The sequence below is a fragment of the Phaeoacremonium minimum genome (assembly GCF_000392275.1).
Source record: "Phaeoacremonium minimum UCRPA7 unplaced genomic scaffold PA7_03_scaffold_604, whole genome shotgun sequence".
NCBI classification, from domain to species: Eukaryota; Fungi; Ascomycota; class Sordariomycetes; order Togniniales; family Togniniaceae; genus Phaeoacremonium; species Phaeoacremonium minimum.
Genome location: NW_006921506.1, coordinates 373,589 through 392,889, shown reverse-complemented (window position 1 = coordinate 392,889; position 19,301 = coordinate 373,589). Strand labels below are relative to the sequence as shown.

The window sequence follows — 19,301 nt, the reverse complement described above, 5'->3', positions numbered from 1 at the left end:
AAAGTTATTTATAAAAGCTTTAAATTCTTTATATATTTAAAGAAAGTCTTTTTCTATTAAATACTTTTTATATTTAATATAATATTTTTTTAAGATAATTTAGTTTATTATAATTAGTTAGCTAATAAACAAAAGCTATATAATAAAACCTAATAAATTAAAACTAAAAGATATTATCAACTTATTATAAACTTAATTAAATTTAATATAATTATTATATTTCTTTAACTTTCTATTTATTATCTTATATTTTAGACTTTTCTTTTTATAATATAAATATAATATAATATTAAAGCTAAACTTATTAATTAATAATATAAGTTTTAAATAATTTAAGATAGATTTTAATTAAGATTTTTTTATATAATTTAATATATTATTAATATTTTAATAAAATAAAAAAGACAGTTTTAAAACTTATTAAATAGACAATATTCTAATATTTAATTAAGTCTTTAAAATATTAACTTTAAAGAAAGAATATTATATTATAGCTAAAAATTAAACTATTATTAAAAATCTTATAATAGATATTTTATTAAAACTAAGTTATATATAGATAAAATAAAATTAGCTTATTAAAAGTTGCTTATAGATTAGTAAGCTATTATAAACAGTAGTAAACTATAATATACTATAGTTTTATATAAGATTATACTTATAACTATAAGCCTAAAGATAAAGAGACTAGCTTTTTAGCTTTTAATATTATAGTTTGATTCTATAATCAATAGAATCTAACTAGTTATAATCATCTACCTTTGTGAATATTGCTTAAGTACTTTTCGACCTATCTTAGGATATAAACCTAAGGACCTTTAGTTATCTATCAACGTATTGATAGGAAGGATCGTTATAATAGGGTTTGCAACCTATGACATTTTCTTTATATAAGCTTTCCTTTATACTATTAGTTTTAAATAACGAATATTTATACTATAAGCTATCTAGTTATAATATTAGTAGTAAACTAGAAAGTTAAAGTCTTATAATAGTGTCTAAAGCTTTTAGTTAAATACTTAATATAAAACTTTATAATTTTATTATTTTAAGATACTTATAATATATATAGAAGACTTAAAGTAAATATAATATAAAAGTATTATAGTTTATAAAGATAGTATAATCTTATAGATATCAATAGTTCGAAATATATCACTAGATTTCTAAAGTTTAAAATAAAAAGAATAAGAAAAAATACTTACTATAATAAAAACTAGTAAAGTAATAGAATAAATTGTCTCTAATATTAGGATAATAGCCTTTAAGTATATAATATACCTATTGAAAGCCTTTATATTTCTTTTAACAACTTATTTTATATACTTACCATCATAAGATATTAGAGTCATAAGTCTGACTACTTTGACAAAAGAGTTACTAATTATAAGTTGTCTAACTTAAAGCTAGAATATACCTATAAAGTCAAGTAACTATAAAACCTATAACTTACGTTACTACTAATATAATTTAAGTATTTTAAGATAGTAGATCCAAAATCGGCAGGCTTAAGGCCTAAGCATAACGGTATCTAAGAAGGAAGAGCTTTATCTAACGTTCATAATAGCGAGATGATACGACAGTTATCTTAAGAAGACAGCAATAGGGATTAGATAGCCACAATTACCACTCGAGCAGGGTACAATCAAGAATTCTCAAAGTCTTACACCCTAGCCTATCCACAAAAGGAGCCCTATACGCTACACATTTTGGCAGGGGTTATGCCTGCTTAGTCTATGGATATCCTAGGCATCAGCCTCCATAAACGGCAGGATGCTCAGGCTGCTCTATCGGCTCAGTCTCGGCTCAGCCTCGGCTCATCTTGGCTCAGGTTAAAGCAGCAGGCAGCTCAGGTCCAAAGACGGAAGTGGAATTTGGAGCGATGCATTTTCGTCGCAGACTCTAGTGGGAGCTAAATCGAAGATGACATGTTGATTCGTCACTATTCGACCTACGAGGAGTATTGTCTTTCGGTTACTATTTATGATCTCTTGATGCATCTATTTGTTGCATCCCATTTTAATAATGTACTTTTAATTGACAAGGCCCTTACATAGTCAAAACAGCTCTAAACCTAACGCTTCCACTAGTCATGCTATCAAAAGCCTTTTGAAAGTCTTTGAGGGGGAACTTCTCAACGAAACACTTGACACCATGGATATCTGCAAATGCAATAGCCTCCTCAGAGTCAAGAGCGTGGCCGCTGGGCCAACCGTGAACGCTCGCTCCCTTGTTGACCATGACAGCTGTATCGAAGGGCACGGGACCCATAGGAGCCAGGACCAGGAGTTTGCCACCTGGTGCGAGACCGCCAACCAGAGGGCTCATTGCCTTAGGATTCGGCGCGGTGCTGCAGATCATCTGTGCGCCTCCAAGATCCATCAACGCCTTGGCGGGATCCTCCTTGCTGGTGTCAATGTAGACGTGCGCACCCAGCTCCTTGGCGAAGTCTCGCTTGCTGTCACCGCTGGACAGGACAGCAACCTTGTAACCCATCTTATTTGCGAATTGCACCGCTAGATGGCCTAGACCACCAACTCCCTGCACCGCGACGAGATTTCCCTGCTCGATCTGCAACTTGCGCATACCATTGAAGACTGTTACGCCAGCGCACAACAATGGGGCAACCTCGGCCGGGTCGGCAGATTCGGGTACGCGGACCACTGCCTCCTCGCGCAGTAGAACATATTCAGCGTACCCGCCGTCTTGAGTCACGCCGTTGATAGCTTCATTGTCACAACATTGATACAATCCACGCTGGCAAGATCGGCATGTCTTGTCATGACCTGCAGCACAATGTCAGTGGACAGCCATACGCTAGATCTAAGGCTGGTAACTCACCTCCATGCCATGGACCACCAACTCTTTCGCCCCCTTTGAATCGAGTCACTCCATTGCCGACAGCTACCACATCTCCGACCAATTCGTGGCCGGGGATGCGTGGCCATGTGTTCGGCAGGAACCCTTGCTGGAGGAATGAATCGCTGTGGCAGACACCACAGGCAATGACCTTGACGAGAACCTGCCCCTGACCCGGTTGCTTCAGCTCGATGTCCCTGAGGGTAAGTGCAGCACCTTTCCCGTCAATTACGACAGCTTTATATGTCTTGGGCAGTGATGGAGCCATATTTGAGACAGTTCTTGGTGTTGAGAGATGGATAGTTGCTGAATTGGTAGGCTAGATATGTGACCAATTCGAAACAAGATGGGTTTAGACGTGTCGGGAAGAAGTTCATCAGGATTGACGTCAAGGAAGCGAGATAGCTCTTATCTATATTTATTACAGTGTACGGGGCGATTCTCCGCCTTTTCGTGTGTCTCGGGGCGCTTTCCGGACTTAGGACTCCACCAAGACAAACTTTACACATCAGACATATTCTTCGGCGTTAATTCCCGCCATGTGGGCCAATCTGGCAAGAGTAGGGGTTTCACCCGTTCCTGAACTCCTCGGGGAGCATACAGAAGCCGACATTTCTCGACAAGGTATCAAATCATGTAATGACATCACCAAGAAAGTGGCGCCCGGCAGTCCACTTCTTGCCCAAAGCAGTAGAAGAAGGTTCGTTGCCTTAGTCGTCTAGCCGTCTCAGATGTCCTGCGTCATAATAGCGGGCACTATCTGCGACGGGCTGAGGAGCTCTTAGTGCTACACCTACAACTTTATCTTCCAATAAGCTTGACGTGCGGAGGGTCTCTGAAGGGTTGGTTCTGGCTTACTCCTGATTAGTAATGCACACTTGTTCACATTCCAGGCGATAAGATCATCGGAATTATCTACCATGTTGATTCAAAGCCGAATGAGGGGGCGCCACTCCAACACAACTTGGTCGCCGCGTTCTCAACCTTAAAGCCGACGTGTCAATGATAAGATCGTGCAACAGCATTTGAAATGTTAAATCACATCAAAAATGCAGGTCAAAGAAGAGCTGGCTTCGAGAGTGAAATGAAAATGACTCTCTCCATATTTGCTTGAGTCTATGCCTAGGCTTCTCCCCTACGCCTTACAAACGATATCTGAGACGCCAGATCTGACCCTGTTCTCTTATATGACAAAGATTGACAGTTTTAGGTTCAACAATATTCGCGATGCAAGCTGCTCACGACAATTGCTTTCACAAGTGGTCATCAACGCCCAACACACGCATCTTCAGCAGATCCTCGGAGATGATTCGCTCGCGGTGTGTTTCGAGCTCTTCCATGTCCCACTGCGCGTTGATAAAGCGTCCACTGAGGTATTTGGCTCGGGGAAGGCACAGGTAAAGGGCTGTGGCGGCAGGGAGCGCAGCTGGATGGCAACCACATTAGCATTCTTTTCTTCTCCTACGTGCTTTTTTTTTTAAATACGAGTGGAACTCACGAGTATCTTTGAAAGTTTTCCGAAGCCACTCGGGTGCACTATCAGCGACTCTGGTGCCTGCGACACCGCCGGGATGGTAAGCAATCGCGACGACGCCTTGGGAAGCATAATCTGTATTGCTGTCAGACGGTGCAAGACATGAGGATTCAATCGGGGAGAGTGAAGTAGAATATCGGAAGCGTGGTCGAACAAATACCTTTGTCAATGAACTCAGTGAATCTAGCAGATAGGTTTTTTTTTAGTTTACAATGGTTCGCAGACGGGTTCAGAACGCTGACCTGTTGAGAGCCGATTTCGAGACCTGATATGCGCTCATCCCCGGGGCAGTGACATAAGAGGAGCGCGAGGACACGTTCAGAACGATACCAGGACCGCCGTCGAGTAATCTGAGAAATTCGCAAGTAACCAAGTACGTGCCTTGAATGTTGGTTTCCTATAAAATCAATCTTCTGCCCCTTGGGCTCAAATCAAATATTGAGGAAACAACATACGAAAGCCATCCACCAATTCCGAAAGTTAGTTGTTGCTAGGGGACCGATAGTTCCCGTCGATCCAGCGTTGTTGACAAGGATATCCATTTTCCCAGTCTTTTGGAAGAGGTTTGCGACAGATTCGGCATCGGTGATGTCAGTTGGAACACAAAGCACATGGCAATTAGGATATTCGGTTAGTATCATAACTTTGGACTCCTCGAGGGCCTTAGCATCCCTGCCAACAAGGACGACGGAAGCGGCACCTGCACGAGCAAAGTAGATGGCGGTATGCTAGAACATGTTACTCAGTCAAAGAAAACTGGAGGAGATACTGATCAGATGAGGTATTGGATTCTGAGTACGTACTTCTCCAATGCCTGATCCAGCTCCCGTAATCAGAACGGCCTTCCCCAAAGCCGCATCCTTGGTGCCCGTGGTGGGTGAGATAAAATCGTAGACATCGTGTTTCGTTGACTTGATTGGTAAAGGTTCCATTGTGCTATTGTAAACTAGATGTGGATATAGAAAGAGAAAAAGAAATCAAACAGTTATCCGGATGAGCAAAGAGGAAAGTCTAGTGCAGTACTAGGTTGTGCTTTTCTCTCATTCAAGACCACGGTTACCATGCCAAGTCTAAATTGTGTCGCAGATGATTATGAACAGTTATTTACTTCTGAAGCTTTTCAGTTCTTTCCGTGGACGAATAAGTGTTTTAGCTCTGTCCGTGGACAAGTTCCTTCCCAGCACTTTCCGTGGAACCCCACTTTGTCACTAAAACATCGAGGTACAGCCCCACAAGGTACTACATCAAGTGTCTAATGCTGGCTGATTCAAATCCAAGATTTCTGCTTATTCTGATGATCTTCTTAAATCAGGCTTGCTACCATTTAATAAATGCTTGCACGCTTGCATATATTAGCCTACCCTGACTGCTGGCTCGACGAGAATTCCGGGCGCAGCCAATCGAATGTATCGAGTAGATCAAAGTTGAAATAATCGTTGAAGTTAGAAGTCAGATCGAAATCGAAAGACTCGGCTATTGGAGCAGAATCTCGCGCAGAGCCATTTAAAGTCTGGTCCAGGACACGCTGTATGATCGTCTTGCAAGAGCCACACAAGTCGCCATTAGGAGCCGATGGGCTAACCCAGTCTAGAAAGCCGACTAACAGACTCAACTGCTGAATAATATCTGAACGGCTGATTGTCTCATTGCTTGTTTGACGAGGGATGACTAGTTCGTTACACAGAATACCTCCCGCAGGTGCAGCGAAAGCCATGACCTAGAACAAGTATAAGTCAATAGACTCTGAAACAAACGGGTCGGACCACTCACTAGCCATTCGTAATCGCCGTGCATCCCAGTTAGTCGATCCATATGGGTCCAGAACACAAGAGTAATAGACACCATCTCGTAACTGAGACTAAGAAGGTCTGCATAGCTATCATAGCCTTGTTGCGCAAGCAGTCGCTCAATGAAGAACTTGTTTTGCAGATGCTCGAGGCTAGTAAGGATCTTTGCGTAGAGCAAACCTGGCTCAACATTCGGATCCCTGACGTCGAAAAAGCTGAACAGGAAGAGCGATGGTAGCGCGGCCTTGGTCTCGTCTGTATGAGCTTTGAGTTGTCTTTTGGGTAATCAGCTGCGCGGTCCAGATATGTAATCCATCAACACGTCAAAACTTACATTAGTTTATCTACAGTAATGAAGGAAGGGTGGCCAAGAGCAATCTCCACGATCTCGTCTTTGTTTCGACATAGGAGACACCGTGCTCGCAATATTGTCGTCGAGTACAGCTTCCCTTCTTGCCCCCACCCGTTACTGTCGAGATTAGCTATAGCTCTAGAGAGCTTGTCCTTGTCCCCCATTAGATCTTCGTCATTCAGGTCAAGTGGCAATGGTGTTAAGAGATATCGGCGGCTTAAGAGTGGTGGTCGTCCAACAAATGATGCGACGACCTTGTCGATGTTGAATATCTGTGATACGAGCCTTCTCCTAGCTTCGGAAGACGCCGTTGGTTCATATGGTGCCTCACTAGTCTCAGTATGCAGTCCGAGATATGTCAGCAGAGCTATGCATTCTCCATGACATCTCCATAAGCCAGGACCTAGCGAAATGTTAGAGGCCAATCTCAAGAACAGCATAGATACTAAGAATGGTTCATACTAGCATCACCTGTAACAATCGACTGTAGTATACAATTCTTGTAAACGAGATACAACAGTAAGCTGTTCGGAACAGCATCTTTGCATAACTCGATACAGAGCTCAACACACTCCTTATATGCCATCATTTGTTCTTTCAAGACATCAGGCCAGAACGGCTCGGGGCGGTGAGCCTTATTTGAAATGCAAGCGAAAGCCCAGTATGTGAAACAGATGCCTAGAGCATCCCACCTTAGATTTTGCCCGCTGAACGATCCGAGCCATGCCTGCGCATCTGGTTCATTCTCGTTCAGGGTTTTAGCAGTATTAACACATATAACCTGGGCAAGCTCATCGAGCTTGGACCGGCTCCGCTCTTTGCCAAGTTGGCGGCCGTACGCCTGGTATATTGACGCGATGAGATGTCGGGCTGCCAGTCTGATCCAGCCATCATTCGGGTTGGTGTGCTGACCAAATAAGAACTGACCATCTTCTCCCGGCGGCACCCGCTTCAGCACGTACACGCATTTTTCGAGTTTCTGTGCTGTCAGACGCGTCATGCGATGGCCATTGGTGACGAATTCGGATGGCGATCCATCTGTTATTGGGCTATGAAACAAAGAAAGACTGTTTTGGGTTTCTTGATATACTGCCGAGAAGCTCGTAGGCCCTAGATACCCAGAATTCGACTCGGCTTGTGATCGATGATGTTCAGTCTCGTAACCTTGTAGAGTTGTGGCTGACCCCGAAGCCGTCTGGGGAGTGACCACATTGGATGATGAAGCCGAGGGCCGGCTGGGTGATCTGGGCCAGGGCGTTAGTCTACATATGTATGCTTGATAACAGAAACAGAACGATAACAACTCCAGCAGCTCTATCAGGCATGAAATTATGAAGTGGCCAGCATGCCGAAAGAAGCAAGTCGTCATACATGTGTCTTGTGTGGGGGGCGGAGATGCCCTAACCTTGTAGTGTCCGAGAGCCGCTCTGGCAATCTGCCATTTTCTGGCGATGTAAGATACTCACATGCCTGTGGTGTATTTCTCTTCATGCATCTACGGCACACTGGCAATGTGTGGTCACAGGCGACCTTGCGTTTGCGACAAGGCTCACAGGCTTGCGGTCGTCCATTACGACGCCGCGGAGGTTCCATTGAATCTCAATTGCGGCGTGGGTATTTGTGAGGTTGATTGAAAGCCGAGACGAGCAGCGGCAATCGACATGGCTAACAAATTTCGTGAATGGCGTCACGGCGGCTATACCTGGAGGCTCAAATGAAGCTCCATGCAAATCAGATCATTTTAACTTAGCAATCCTAGTCTTCGTGTGATTTGCGCGCGCTATTCTGAATGCTTTTCATGTAAGCATGGCCAAAGGACTGGCTGGATGTCGTCGAGTGGTGTTGTTCTCCGTAAGTTGACAAAGCAGGATTCTCGGCTTCGGTGCTCGGTGTGGACTCTCTGCCTCAACGAGCAACTCCGATTCGCTGCATTCCAAGACACCGCGCCCTTGGATGACTAACATGTTGAGGCATCAACATCACGGCATAGGCGCCATGCCCGTCGCAGTAAGAGTAAGCGGAGCCGGAGACCGGCTTAAAGGTGCACGTACCGTCGGGGAGCCGAGACAAGACAAGCGACACCGGGGAAGCCAAACGGGAGTCATAGACGCGGCTACTAACAAGCAATGGTCAGAAAGGATGCCCCGTCTTACGAAGACTTTGCGCACTTTGCTGCTCCGCCTTTACGCCTAAGCACGCCGGCAGGCACACTACCCATGTAAGCCACGCGCCCTTCATGCAGGCGCCAAAATAATGAAGCATCACGCACAGCCTGGTCTGTGGATTCAAAGCCGAGGTGACTCAGTCGCCGACGCAGAGTCCGCACCGAGCTCAGTAGTCATGGGGGAAGGCTATCGTAATCCCTCAAACGCAATTCCAATCCTTCGTACTATTAAAGGAAGCGTATTTCCATGTTGAATTGTAGTTCCAGCTCATCAAACAATTGCATCTTACACTTTATCTCATACACCTGAGAAATTGTCTTCGGCCCATCCTCATCTAAGTGCGCCTTTCTCAAACAAAGTTCAGCCTCCGCCAACCACACACGTCAACCACTCAACAAACAGCTCACCATGCACGGAGAATATTACGAGGGCTATATGCTCCCATCGGACATTGGCAACGGGCCCAAGCCTCGAAAGTCACACAAGCCTGTAGCCAACAAGGACGCGATGGCATCAATGACCACATTGGTCGGGGACGACGATGGCGTTCTCAAGAAGCTTGACTCCTCAGAGAGTATGTCATCACAGAGACAATTCAATTCTCAGCTTGTGTAGTAGCTAACGAGACATTTTCAGAGCCATCTGCAACAAAGTCATCAAACTTCCTGAAGCAGCTCATGAAGAAGGGCCAGTCAAAGGATGCCCCGGAACATACCTCGAGTCACAAAGCGCCCAAGACACATTCGCAGGCGCCTTTGCGGGAGCCTCGGATGCCTAGCTGGGAGTCTATGGCCGTGTATGCATCCCTGAAGTAGAGTAATCAATAGAGGGGGCGGAGACACACAACGAAAAGGAATCCTGATGGGTCTCGCAATTGGCTTCGGAAAAGGATTATGGGCTTGGGCACGGCGTTTGGATTGGAGCTAAATTGACTGCGACGCGTCTGGGTATAAATTGCGACATTACCTCATCCTTGATGTCAGACATGTTTTATTTTGTTTGGATTACATGTATTAGGTAGCAAGTCGCCTACGATAATACTTAGTTTGACTCACATTGAACCGACGATACCTCTCCAATTACATCGTGAGCCAACTTCGAAGGAACTATGCTAGTGCTAGTAAGCTTTTTGTAAGGCCTATAGCCGTAGGGCTGAGTGAGATCTTACTCCGTTGTCCGAGCTTGGGAAAAACGAGGGGGTGGCCCAACATCACTTCTTCACACTTGGCCAGTGTCATCGACGCGCTCCGTGATCTAAGCTGACTTCGACAGCGAGATATGGTATTCCTCGCAGCGCCTCAACGTCCAAAGTCCCAATTGTGAGTTCGTCGAGTACTGCAGGGATATTTCACAGTACCCGAGCCTAGCATCGGAAGACCGAGCCCCGAGAGAAACATGCATGTTGTTGAGCAAATAGAGTCATCCTTAGTGAGGCACAGCACAATTCTGATTCAAATTCCCCCAACACGGAATTACCGCGGATTTTCAAAAATGATGATCTTCGAGCCCCTCAGAAAGACATGTGAACATTTAAGGGAAAAACAGACATGGCGGCCATGAAATGTCGAATGAATTCGATGCTTGTATATAACCGAGTGTATGACCATCCATCTGCATACACACCTTAGAGGCAAACCTCATGCATCTTCTGCGCCCTCCAATGGAACAACGCTCATTCTTAAATCGCTCTGCTCAAGAATTGAGTCCCTTTTCGACCCATCAATTCCGCAGAAGCCACGACTCTGGCCGCAGCGGAATACGTCCGTCACCAGGTTACCACGGCAAGTCTGGCTGCAGCACGCCGCCGGGTTTCTCAACTCACACGGATCAAACCACGGCGTTCACGCATTGACTGTCGAAGTAGCCGTCACCGTCGTCGTAGTCGTAGTGACTGGAGTCGGCGCCGTCGTGGTGCGCGCCATGATCCCCCAGCACGAGTACGCGGGGCTGTAGGCCGCGGCTCCGGAACAGGGGCTGGCATATGCCGGGATGGCGCTCGGTGTGATCGTGGCTTGTCGAGGAGGTAATCCTGCGTTGCGGCGCCTGCGCGCAGTGCCTCCAGATTGTACGTTGACAGTGCTACAGTCCTTTGTGAAGTCCTAAAAATGAAAAGCCTACGTATATTATTGGAGACCTACGAAGTAGCTCGCGTCATCTTAGCTAGTATAAAGCTAGCACAATCTCCTTGGCGTGCCGTAAGGGCTAGCACAATGTTACCGATACGTATCCCGGTGACGGCTCTCACGCCATTGTCAGTATTGCAGACAGCGGCTGCAGCAGCTGAAGCGCCGGCCAAGTAGAGAATAAAAATCAAGAGCATTTTGGTGTCAAGTCAAGGCAAAAAGAAGAAGCTGTCTCTGCTGATTGATTCAGCGGCATTCTAGCTGCAGAGTAATGACGATAGCAGTGGACACATTATATATATCAAGGCCCTTTTTTCAGCTCACCACGTTCGACACTATCTTCTCATAGGTTCCGGATTGAAAAGCCATCGTCAAGAAATCGGAGATACCGTAGACAGACGAACCTCATCAAGCACTACATTACTCTCACGTATTACCTGAACAGAATGGGATTTACAAGGCCTGACGCTTTTGTATCCTATTCTTGAATGCCAAGTCTACTTCATCTCAACCAAGTAGTCTTGCTGCTCGTTCATTCTAAGATTAAATCTCAAGTTGCACGTGAATCTGGGGTAAGCGTTGCAGGTGGCACCGAATATTGGATTTACTGTAGCTGGGGATGTCAACGCCCGCCCCCATTTTGGAGCAGCAGACATGCATTGCGACGCTGACAACGTTCCACGAGCCCGGGAAAGCTAGCGCAGCAGCCTGGCCCTTACATTCAGCCCAGCCAGAGTCTCTCCGAGTCCATGGGAAAGCGATATGATCGTTTCTTTGCGCACTTTGTTGGTTTGAGGCATGGGTAGGTGAAGTAATGACTAAATATTGGCGACTTGGGCAGCTCTGCGCAGGGCTGTGAACAAATACTGAAGGATTTGGTTCAGGCATGACATTGCTGACAAGTGGCTTAAAGGGGTAAAATACTGATACGCTGGCAGGTCATCTTGCTTGTCAAAGCGGCTTGCCGCCCAAATGTTCTATATACGTTGGATATCATATCTCTACAAGCTAACACAACTCCCGCACATGCTGTTATGTCAAAACAGGGTTCAGGCACTTAAATTTAACAATAAAGAGCCTTCAGCTCCGTCCAAAACCTTGGCGACCAGAAGCGAAGCCTAAGTCGCACCTAGAGCCTCCAATGCTCTCCTCAATTCCCTTACTGCCGTAGGCACATCTTCAAAGTTCAAAGCTGAGATTGCCCATTTGGCGTGCTTCTGCGCTTGAGACATGGCCATGTCGTCTGCCACGAAGTTGCCCTGGACCTGCTGTGGGACTTGGCTGAAGCCTCCCGGCGCTGCGAATGTTGATGGGGCAGTGCTCGGCGGCGGTACGACCGGCCTGGATACATTCGCAGTAGGGGCTATATTCATGTAATTAGCAGGAGGAGGCGATATCGGCGCAGGAGCCACGGCGGGTGTCTGTCGCGGACTCGCAAAAGTAGGCGGTCCAGGAGCTGGGGGAGACATGGACTGGTGGATGCTTGGTACAGACGGGGCTGACGGCGCAGGAAACCCAGAATCTGAAGCAGCGGGAGGCGTGGGTGCCCAATCTCTCGGGGCAGACGGTGGTTCTGCGGGGTGATATGTGACGGGATTATGCGACGGCGGTGAAACTGGTGATGGGATGCTTGGAGGCGGATCAAAGTAACCTGGATGAGCAGCGCCATCCTCGTATCCCGGCGCACTGGGTAATTTCAGCTCACCATCATCTGGCGCAGACGGCAGATTGATAGCTGAGGCAGGGCTGTGGGGTAGCGATACGCCTGCATCATCTCGCGGAACATCTGCGGCTGGTACGTCTGTGTCCGGGGCGTCTTCAACTGTTGCAGGTCTTGGCCCCTGGCTGGACGAAGTGGCCAGTGATTGGACTTCAGGGTCATTGGGGTCGAGGGCTGGAGCTTCTAATGGCAGGTCCTCCTTCTTGGGGTTTGACTCGTTGGGGTCCTTGCCCTCTTTGATCGCCTTGATGATTCGCGCCGCATTCCACTTGGCGTATTTGATCTTCTGTTGGGTTTCGCCATCGGGCGGCCCCCAGATGTTGACAAGATTGAAGAAGGTCAATGCGGCATCGAATGTATTGGCCGTGTTGCCTGTGACCTTGCCAGCCTTGATGACACGCTCTGCCCGGTCCAGCGTTTCCTGCGCAAACTGCTCGACATATGCCTGGCCCGCGGTGTCGTCCATGATCGCATCGTCGTTGGCGTGTTCGGCTTTGGTCTGTTCCGATGACATGGTCAGTCTGTACGGTGATCAGTCGCATCTCAGGTGATCATACCTCCTCCAGCTTGTCCATCAGCTTCATGGTGTAGTCCAGGATGTCCGAGTCGGTATTGTGTAGCTGCTTGGCGAGGATCTGGTTGACCACCCAGTATTCGCCTGGAACTGTTTAGCAAAGGTAACAATGATGCAGCGAAGATGGCGAGACATACACCAGTATGAAATGATGGGCTTCACTGATTGCAGCTGGGCGCCTCGAGTCGCCGTCTTGTAGAGACTGACGTCGGCCGCCTTGAGGGCAGCGGGAACCTCGTCGGCCATGGCTGGTGCCGGTGTTGGTACTGACGCTGGTGATGATGAGGCTGGGGCTGGGGCTCGGGTGTCTGGGCCAGCTGCACGATCAAAGAGCTCCGGGAGTATGACGAATGCAAGTCCCAGGGACATGCAATTTCGGGAGTCAACGTGGTCGCGGAGATGGTATATAGCGCGCTGATGTTGTTGTGAGGGTGAGGGGTGCTGCCTTGAAGGCCGCGTCGTCGTCAATGCTCCGTTATGGTGTGCGATATTCTAAGGTTGACTTGCTGGGAGTTTTGGAATCGGCGCACTCTGTAACGGTAACGGTAATGGGCCAAGCGCCACACTTTGGACCTCCAGACTCCAGTGCCCCTCAATTGATGGCTGGTGCCGATAAGAGCTTGCGCCACATGGTGGCTGAAGCTTCCTTTTATGCACGCACCTCCACGCACGTCCCTGTGCCTAGATATTTACGTACCTACCGTATACAGTAGCACGGATCACACGCTGTAATTAGCTGGAATTACCCCAGATTCTAGAAGCTCCCCTCCCTGCCACCCGTCGCCTGTAGGCCAGCCCACGCAGTAATTTACACGCTGGCCTTTTTGCCGAATTGGCCAAAAGAACAGCTTGTGCTTGTTGGTATCACCACCCACCACCACCACCGCCGCAGCCGCCTCGTCAATTCTTCAATCTGTCCCCTTTCACGTAATAAATAAGCCTCCTGACATGCGCCCAACCTTCAACGGCCCGTGGTGATATGCCGTTCTTCTCCCACTCATAAACCTGTTACAGCCTCATCCGTCTTTGTTGATCTCCCTGCCCCGCGATCTGCTGTGAAAGCCCACAGCTCGCCTCCATCATGCATCACTCCACTATTCCTGCAGTCCTGACTGCCCTCCTGGCCGCCCTTCCAGCTGCCCAGGCGGGTCTCTATCCCAAGAGCTCACCGGTTCTTCAGCTCGAAGGCAAGGACTATGACAAGTTGATTGCCAAGTCCAACTATACAACTGTATGTCTCCTTCTCCTCAGCCCCAAGCCTTGTACACCGACAGCTGGCTAACATCAACACCCTCCAGATCGTCGAGTTCTATGCGCCCTGGTGCGGCCACTGCCAGAACCTCAAGCCCGCATACGAGAAGGCCGCAAAGAACCTCGAGGGACTGGCCAAGGTCGCCGCCGTCAACTGCGATGAGGACTCGAACAAGCCGTTTTGTGGCACCATGGGCATCAAGGGCTTCCCGACCCTCAAGATTGTCCGCCCCGGCCTGAAGAAGGGCTCCAAGCCCGTTGTCGAGGACTACAACGGCCCACGATCCGCCTCGGGCATCGTCGAGGCCGTCGTCGACAAGATCAACAACCACGTCAAGAGGCTATCGGACAAGGACTTCGACTCGTTCCTGAGCGAGAACCCCGAGGCGCCCAAGGCCATCTTGTTCACGGAGAAGGGCACCACCAGCGCGTTGCTCAAGAGCATTGCCATAGACTTTCTGGGTGTCATTTCTGTTGGACAAGTACGAAATACGGCAACAAAGGCTGTCGAGACATTTGGTGTTGAAAAGTACCCTACGCTTGTCCTGCTCCCTGGCGAGGGCAAGGACAGCATTGTCTACGATGGAGAGCTAAAGAAGGAGGCTATGGTCAAGTTCCTGTCCCAGGCTGGATCACCCAACCCGGACCCGTCAACCGCGAAGCCGAAGAAGGAGAAGGCATCCAGCCAGCCTTCGTCGGCTAAGACCAAGACCAAGACCTCGACGTCTACCGAGTCCGCTGAGCCGTCAAGCGAGCCCGAAACGCAGGGGACTGAACAAGCCGAGGATCCAACCATCCAAAAGCCTATCATTCTTGACGTGGCACCCCCAATTCCAATCATCAACACGCCCGAGAAGCTCGTCAAGGAATGCCTGTCGCCCAAGTCTCACACCTGTGTCCTCGCCTTTGTTCCTTCTGGTCACGGCGAGCAAGCTGAGAAGGCCCTATCCAGCCTAGCCGAGCTGGCGTTCAAACACGCCCAAAGCAAGCGCCATCTATTCCCGTTCTTTGAGGTTCACGTCGAGGATGCACACGCCAAGGAGATCCTCCAGGCTCTCGATCTCAAGGAAGACGTCCAGATCCTTGCAGTCAACGCTCGCCGCAACTGGTGGCGACACCTTGAGGGGACCGACTTTGGTCACGAGGCTATTGAGAGCTGGATTGACCAGATTCGCATGAGCGAGGGTACCAAGAAGAAGCTACCCGAGGGCATTGTCGCTGCCGCAGCTGTGGAAGAGGAGACCATCTTCGAGGCTACGCCCGAGGCCACATCAGAGCCAACCCCGGAAGCCACCGAAGAAAGCAGCACCATAGTCGAGACCGAAGCCCCCGAAGTCACTCCTGAGGCGGAAAGTGAGTCGAGCAGCACCGAGACTTCTACCCCACAGTCCGGCGCTGACCCGGTTCCCGATGCGAAGACGGGCGATGAGCATGACGAGCTATGAGCGTTCTGAAATCGACTATGAACATTGTACTGTTAGCAAAAAGGTTTGGCTTTGGGAATAATATAGCGAGATGGGATTACAAAACCTAAAAGATGAAAATGCCAGATAGCCGAATGTCAAAAATCGTCTTACCTTTCATGTCTTGATTTCTGTCCATGGTGTCTGCGGTGACAAATCCAGAGGCACCTCGACCTCGACTTGTTCGAGCCCGTAACCTCTAACGCGTGTTCGCCACCGCTTCAACCGTCGATGTCCATATCCCCGACGCCCACGCCTTTCTCTACCACTCCCTCTCGCACCATACGTCCTCCCTTCTCTCTCACTACTTGGTCCAAGATCTCTCGCACCTGCTTGCATCCGTCAACACCGACAGCGAGCATGCCCTCCAGCCTAGCGACCTGCACCCGGCTCTCGCACACGAGCACAACGACCTTGTCGCTCTCGCCGAGCGTCGCGACCGTCAGGCTCGGCAGCTCCTGCTCCTCCTGCTGGTTGAGGTCCAGCAGCGGGTCGGCGGCCTCGTCGTTGGCCGCGTAGCTCGAGGTGCTGCCCGCCGTGCAGGCGGCGACGTAGTCCGTCATCGGGATGCCGGCGTCGATGGCCGCCAGCGCGGACGCATTGATCAGCGCCGCCAGCAGCGAGCCGTCCTGGCTGAGCACGTGCAGCGAGACGTTGATGGTCGAGTGCGGGAAGAGGTGCGTGTGCAGCGTGCTCGAGAGGGCGCGCGAGATGGTCGTTTGCATTTCCTGGATGCGCCTGCAGACGGTGCGCACTCGTTAGTATAGAACGTTTTCCCCGTGCTTTCGGTCCCTTCTTGTGCATGAACTCACTTGTCGCCCCGTCCCCGCCGCTTGCGGTCGACGGAGCTGAAACCCGCGACGACGATGCTCACGATGACCTGCGCCTCTTTGGTCTGCTCGCTTGCGCCGCCACCTCCTCCCGCGCCACCTCGCCGAGGTTCAGTCGGTCCGTTCACCACGCACATAACCTTCGTGTTGCCCATCTCGAGGTAGCTGGAGCCATCGGCAGCAGCCTGGGTGCGGATCTGGGCATGGCATCGTCGCAGCTCGTTCCAGCGGCGGCCGTCGACTCGCAGCAGCGCCAGGGAGTAGGCCGAGGTGTCGAGCGGCATGGTGCAACGCCTGGAAACAGCTATGCTATGCGCCTGAAAAAGAATCAAGGTGGGCCGTTTTCTCGAGCGGTTGGCTTGCTCCCCTTCAATTGGCGCCTAGATGTTCGGGCTGTGGCTTGTTGTAGTCCTGGGATGGAAGCTATGACTTTTCGTCCAAAAAATTTCGGTGCTCTCAAGAAGCTCTGATTCGGAGGGGCAGTTTTCGGGGCAACTCAGGTGCCCCACCAAGCATATCGTTTGTGAGCCGTCCATGAGACGGCTGCTATTTTATCTGAGCACTCGAATTCCGATTTATCAATCTCGACTGCAGTTCTCGAAGACGGAGATACACCTACATATACGGAAAACAGGCAAATAGCCCCGACTTGATTTGCATTTATGTCGAAGGCAATTGATGAGATCTCTTTGCACCGACAGAATTAGTGTCTTATCAGAATCTGATCTTGTGCCCATTACATCCCACATCAAAAGGCTATTATTGAAAACGCGATCGACCGTTCAAGGAGAAACACAAATCCACGCATGTCGATGCATGACTCAAAGTCAGGCATGTTTTCAGCATACCCAAAGACGATGCGATGAAGGGCCAAATTGTGTATTCACCGGGAGTACACGAGTTTCCACGGGGAAGGCGCAGAGCATCTATCTCATTCGGGCATGCCCGTTTATTAGACATGAAGATTGTTCATTACAGTTCCGTTCCCATTCGCGGACCCTTGACCTTGCTGTCGGATGTGGAAAACGTCGCCCTCCATCCAGACCACCCAGTTGCTTAACTCTTTCTTCCGCGCATATTCGACGAGGTCAATCTTCTCTGCATTGGGCTCGTTACCCGCAGTCTCTTTCAGTTCATCAAGATAGTGGCCCATGTCACGGTTTTAACGAAACAGGAGGGCATCTCCTAGCATCGGCTCTGCGTGCTTCAAGAGAGTCGTCTGGTTGCGGTACATGTGGTATGTGAGCACTACAGTGACCAGAAACACCATGCACTAGTAGCATCTTGTGATCCATCTCCAGCCCTCACTGTCTCGCTGTGATAGGTATGGCAAACAGTCAACTTTCACAATGGGTTGATTTTCTTGTGAAATATGGCAGTACAAGACTGGAAAATATGGGCGATCAGTACGGGTCCCATCAAGTTTACTTCTACCATACCAGCCAAGACATTGTACTTTGAAGTCCAGAGACATGAGCCACGAAGCGAGAAGAAAGAAGCAGCTACTTGCAAGATTCTTGAAATTCAGGCAAAATAAAGTAACTGATAAATCGTGAGAGGCCAAGATAGGCAAGCCGCTGTGGTGTGGATTTGGTTGGAGACGAAGGGGTTCTCTGTTGGGCGTCTGGCTGCCAGGTGGCCGTCAGCCGCTTTAGATAGCCTTCCATATGATCTCTCGCAGGATTTGGTGCCTTCCACCTCATCACACACCACTTTGCACCTAGACCTTCGCCCGTCGCCCTACCCTTTCTCAAAGCCACAGGAGTATTATGATCTAGATCTAGGCTATTCTACTACAGGCCTTTCCATAGCCACGGCCCTCGATACTGATCCTGTGACAAAGAACAAAGGCCTTATAGATTGATTCAATAGCGATGCATTATTTGAGTATATTTCAAAAATCATCGGGCCAGAACAGGGATTTTCTCTATGTCATCACCTTGTCTTCTCAACCTAAAATCTTGAGGAAGCTTGAGTCAAGTACTAGGTTCCACGGTAGACTTTGATCCAAGTTTTGCAAGCTCAATCTTTCGAACCTGTTGAGTATGCATGTTCTTAAAACAGGTTAGTATGCCTTGTAGGATGTTTCAGCTCGACTGAACATACAATTTCAACACTTCTCCGCACAAGATATCGAGTGATCGTAACCGCCTTTCTCTGTCCAAGTCGGGATACTCGGCCAATGGCTTGACTTTCTACACTAGGGTTCCATTGTGGTTCTAAGATATAGACCCGGCTCGCTGCTGTGAGGTTAAGACTATCAACGGTCAATTTAGTTTTGCAATCAAAACCGGAGCTAGTCATACCCAAATGCACCAACACCGGTACTCATGAGAAGAATGGCATATCGCTCATCTGAAACAAACTTATCCATGTTCAACTGGCGTTCTGAAAGGACCTGGTCGCCATCAATTCTTTGGTGCAAAATATAGCGTCTTTTGAGATAAACAGAGACGAGATCCAAGCTTCGAGTCCAGCTAGAAAATACAATGCTATTGACGGAGTTAGTAGTCGAATGATCAATAAAATAATCTAAAGCACTCACCTTTTAGTATCTCCGTTGCCGCTGTCTGTCAGATCCCTAATCAACGCTTCTATCTTGGAGGAAACCCCTATTTTGTTGAAGTATCCTTCTTTGCCATC

The 19,301-nt window shown here is 48.6% G+C and overlaps 7 protein-coding genes across 7 annotated transcripts; 2 read left to right on the top strand and 5 right to left on the bottom strand.

Moving 5' to 3' along the window:
• Positions 1-2,049: 2,049 nt before the first annotated feature.
• On the bottom strand, positions 2,050-3,127 carry UCRPA7_8706 (putative alcohol dehydrogenase protein; the record flags this gene model as incomplete). Its single annotated transcript, XM_007921217.1, has 2 exons — positions 2,050-2,786; positions 2,842-3,127. 2 exons carry the CDS (start codon positions 3,125-3,127, stop codon positions 2,050-2,052), a joined length of 1,023 nt encoding a protein of 340 aa, XP_007919408.1.
• A 985-nt stretch (positions 3,128-4,112) lies between these two features.
• UCRPA7_8705 (putative short chain dehydrogenase reductase protein) lies at positions 4,113-5,325 on the bottom strand (the record flags this gene model as incomplete). Its single annotated transcript, XM_007921216.1, has 6 exons — positions 4,113-4,285; positions 4,358-4,468; positions 4,554-4,576; positions 4,636-4,790; positions 4,849-5,121; positions 5,197-5,325. The coding sequence occupies 6 exons, from the start codon at positions 5,323-5,325 to the stop codon at positions 4,113-4,115; spliced, it is 864 nt and encodes a 287-aa protein (XP_007919407.1).
• Positions 5,326-9,105: 3,780 nt separating this feature from the next.
• On the top strand, positions 9,106-9,512 carry UCRPA7_8704 (hypothetical protein; the record flags this gene model as incomplete). Its single annotated transcript, XM_007921215.1, has 2 exons — positions 9,106-9,271; positions 9,334-9,512. The coding sequence occupies 2 exons, from the start codon at positions 9,106-9,108 to the stop codon at positions 9,510-9,512; spliced, it is 345 nt and encodes a 114-aa protein (XP_007919406.1).
• Positions 9,513-12,516: 3,004 nt separating this feature from the next.
• UCRPA7_8703 (putative duf605 domain containing protein) lies at positions 12,517-13,360 on the bottom strand (the record flags this gene model as incomplete). The annotated part of the gene is made up of 4 exons (XM_007921214.1): positions 12,517-12,621; positions 12,692-13,039; positions 13,098-13,198; positions 13,252-13,360. 4 exons carry the CDS (start codon positions 13,358-13,360, stop codon positions 12,517-12,519), a joined length of 663 nt encoding a protein of 220 aa, XP_007919405.1.
• Positions 13,361-14,195: 835 nt separating this feature from the next.
• On the top strand, positions 14,196-15,810 carry UCRPA7_8702 (putative disulfide-isomerase a6 precursor protein; the record flags this gene model as incomplete). The annotated part of the gene is made up of 2 exons (XM_007921213.1): positions 14,196-14,345; positions 14,413-15,810. 2 exons carry the CDS (start codon positions 14,196-14,198, stop codon positions 15,808-15,810), a joined length of 1,548 nt encoding a protein of 515 aa, XP_007919404.1.
• Positions 15,811-16,049: 239 nt separating this feature from the next.
• UCRPA7_8701 (putative exosome complex exonuclease rrp41 protein) lies at positions 16,050-16,942 on the bottom strand (the record flags this gene model as incomplete). Its single annotated transcript, XM_007921212.1, has 2 exons — positions 16,050-16,566; positions 16,641-16,942. 2 exons carry the CDS (start codon positions 16,940-16,942, stop codon positions 16,050-16,052), a joined length of 819 nt encoding a protein of 272 aa, XP_007919403.1.
• Positions 16,943-17,610: 668 nt separating this feature from the next.
• UCRPA7_8700 (hypothetical protein) lies at positions 17,611-17,811 on the bottom strand (the record flags this gene model as incomplete). Its single annotated transcript, XM_007921211.1, has 1 exon — positions 17,611-17,811. One exon carries the CDS (start codon positions 17,809-17,811, stop codon positions 17,611-17,613), a length of 201 nt encoding a protein of 66 aa, XP_007919402.1.
• Positions 17,812-19,301: the final 1,490 nt, after the last annotated feature.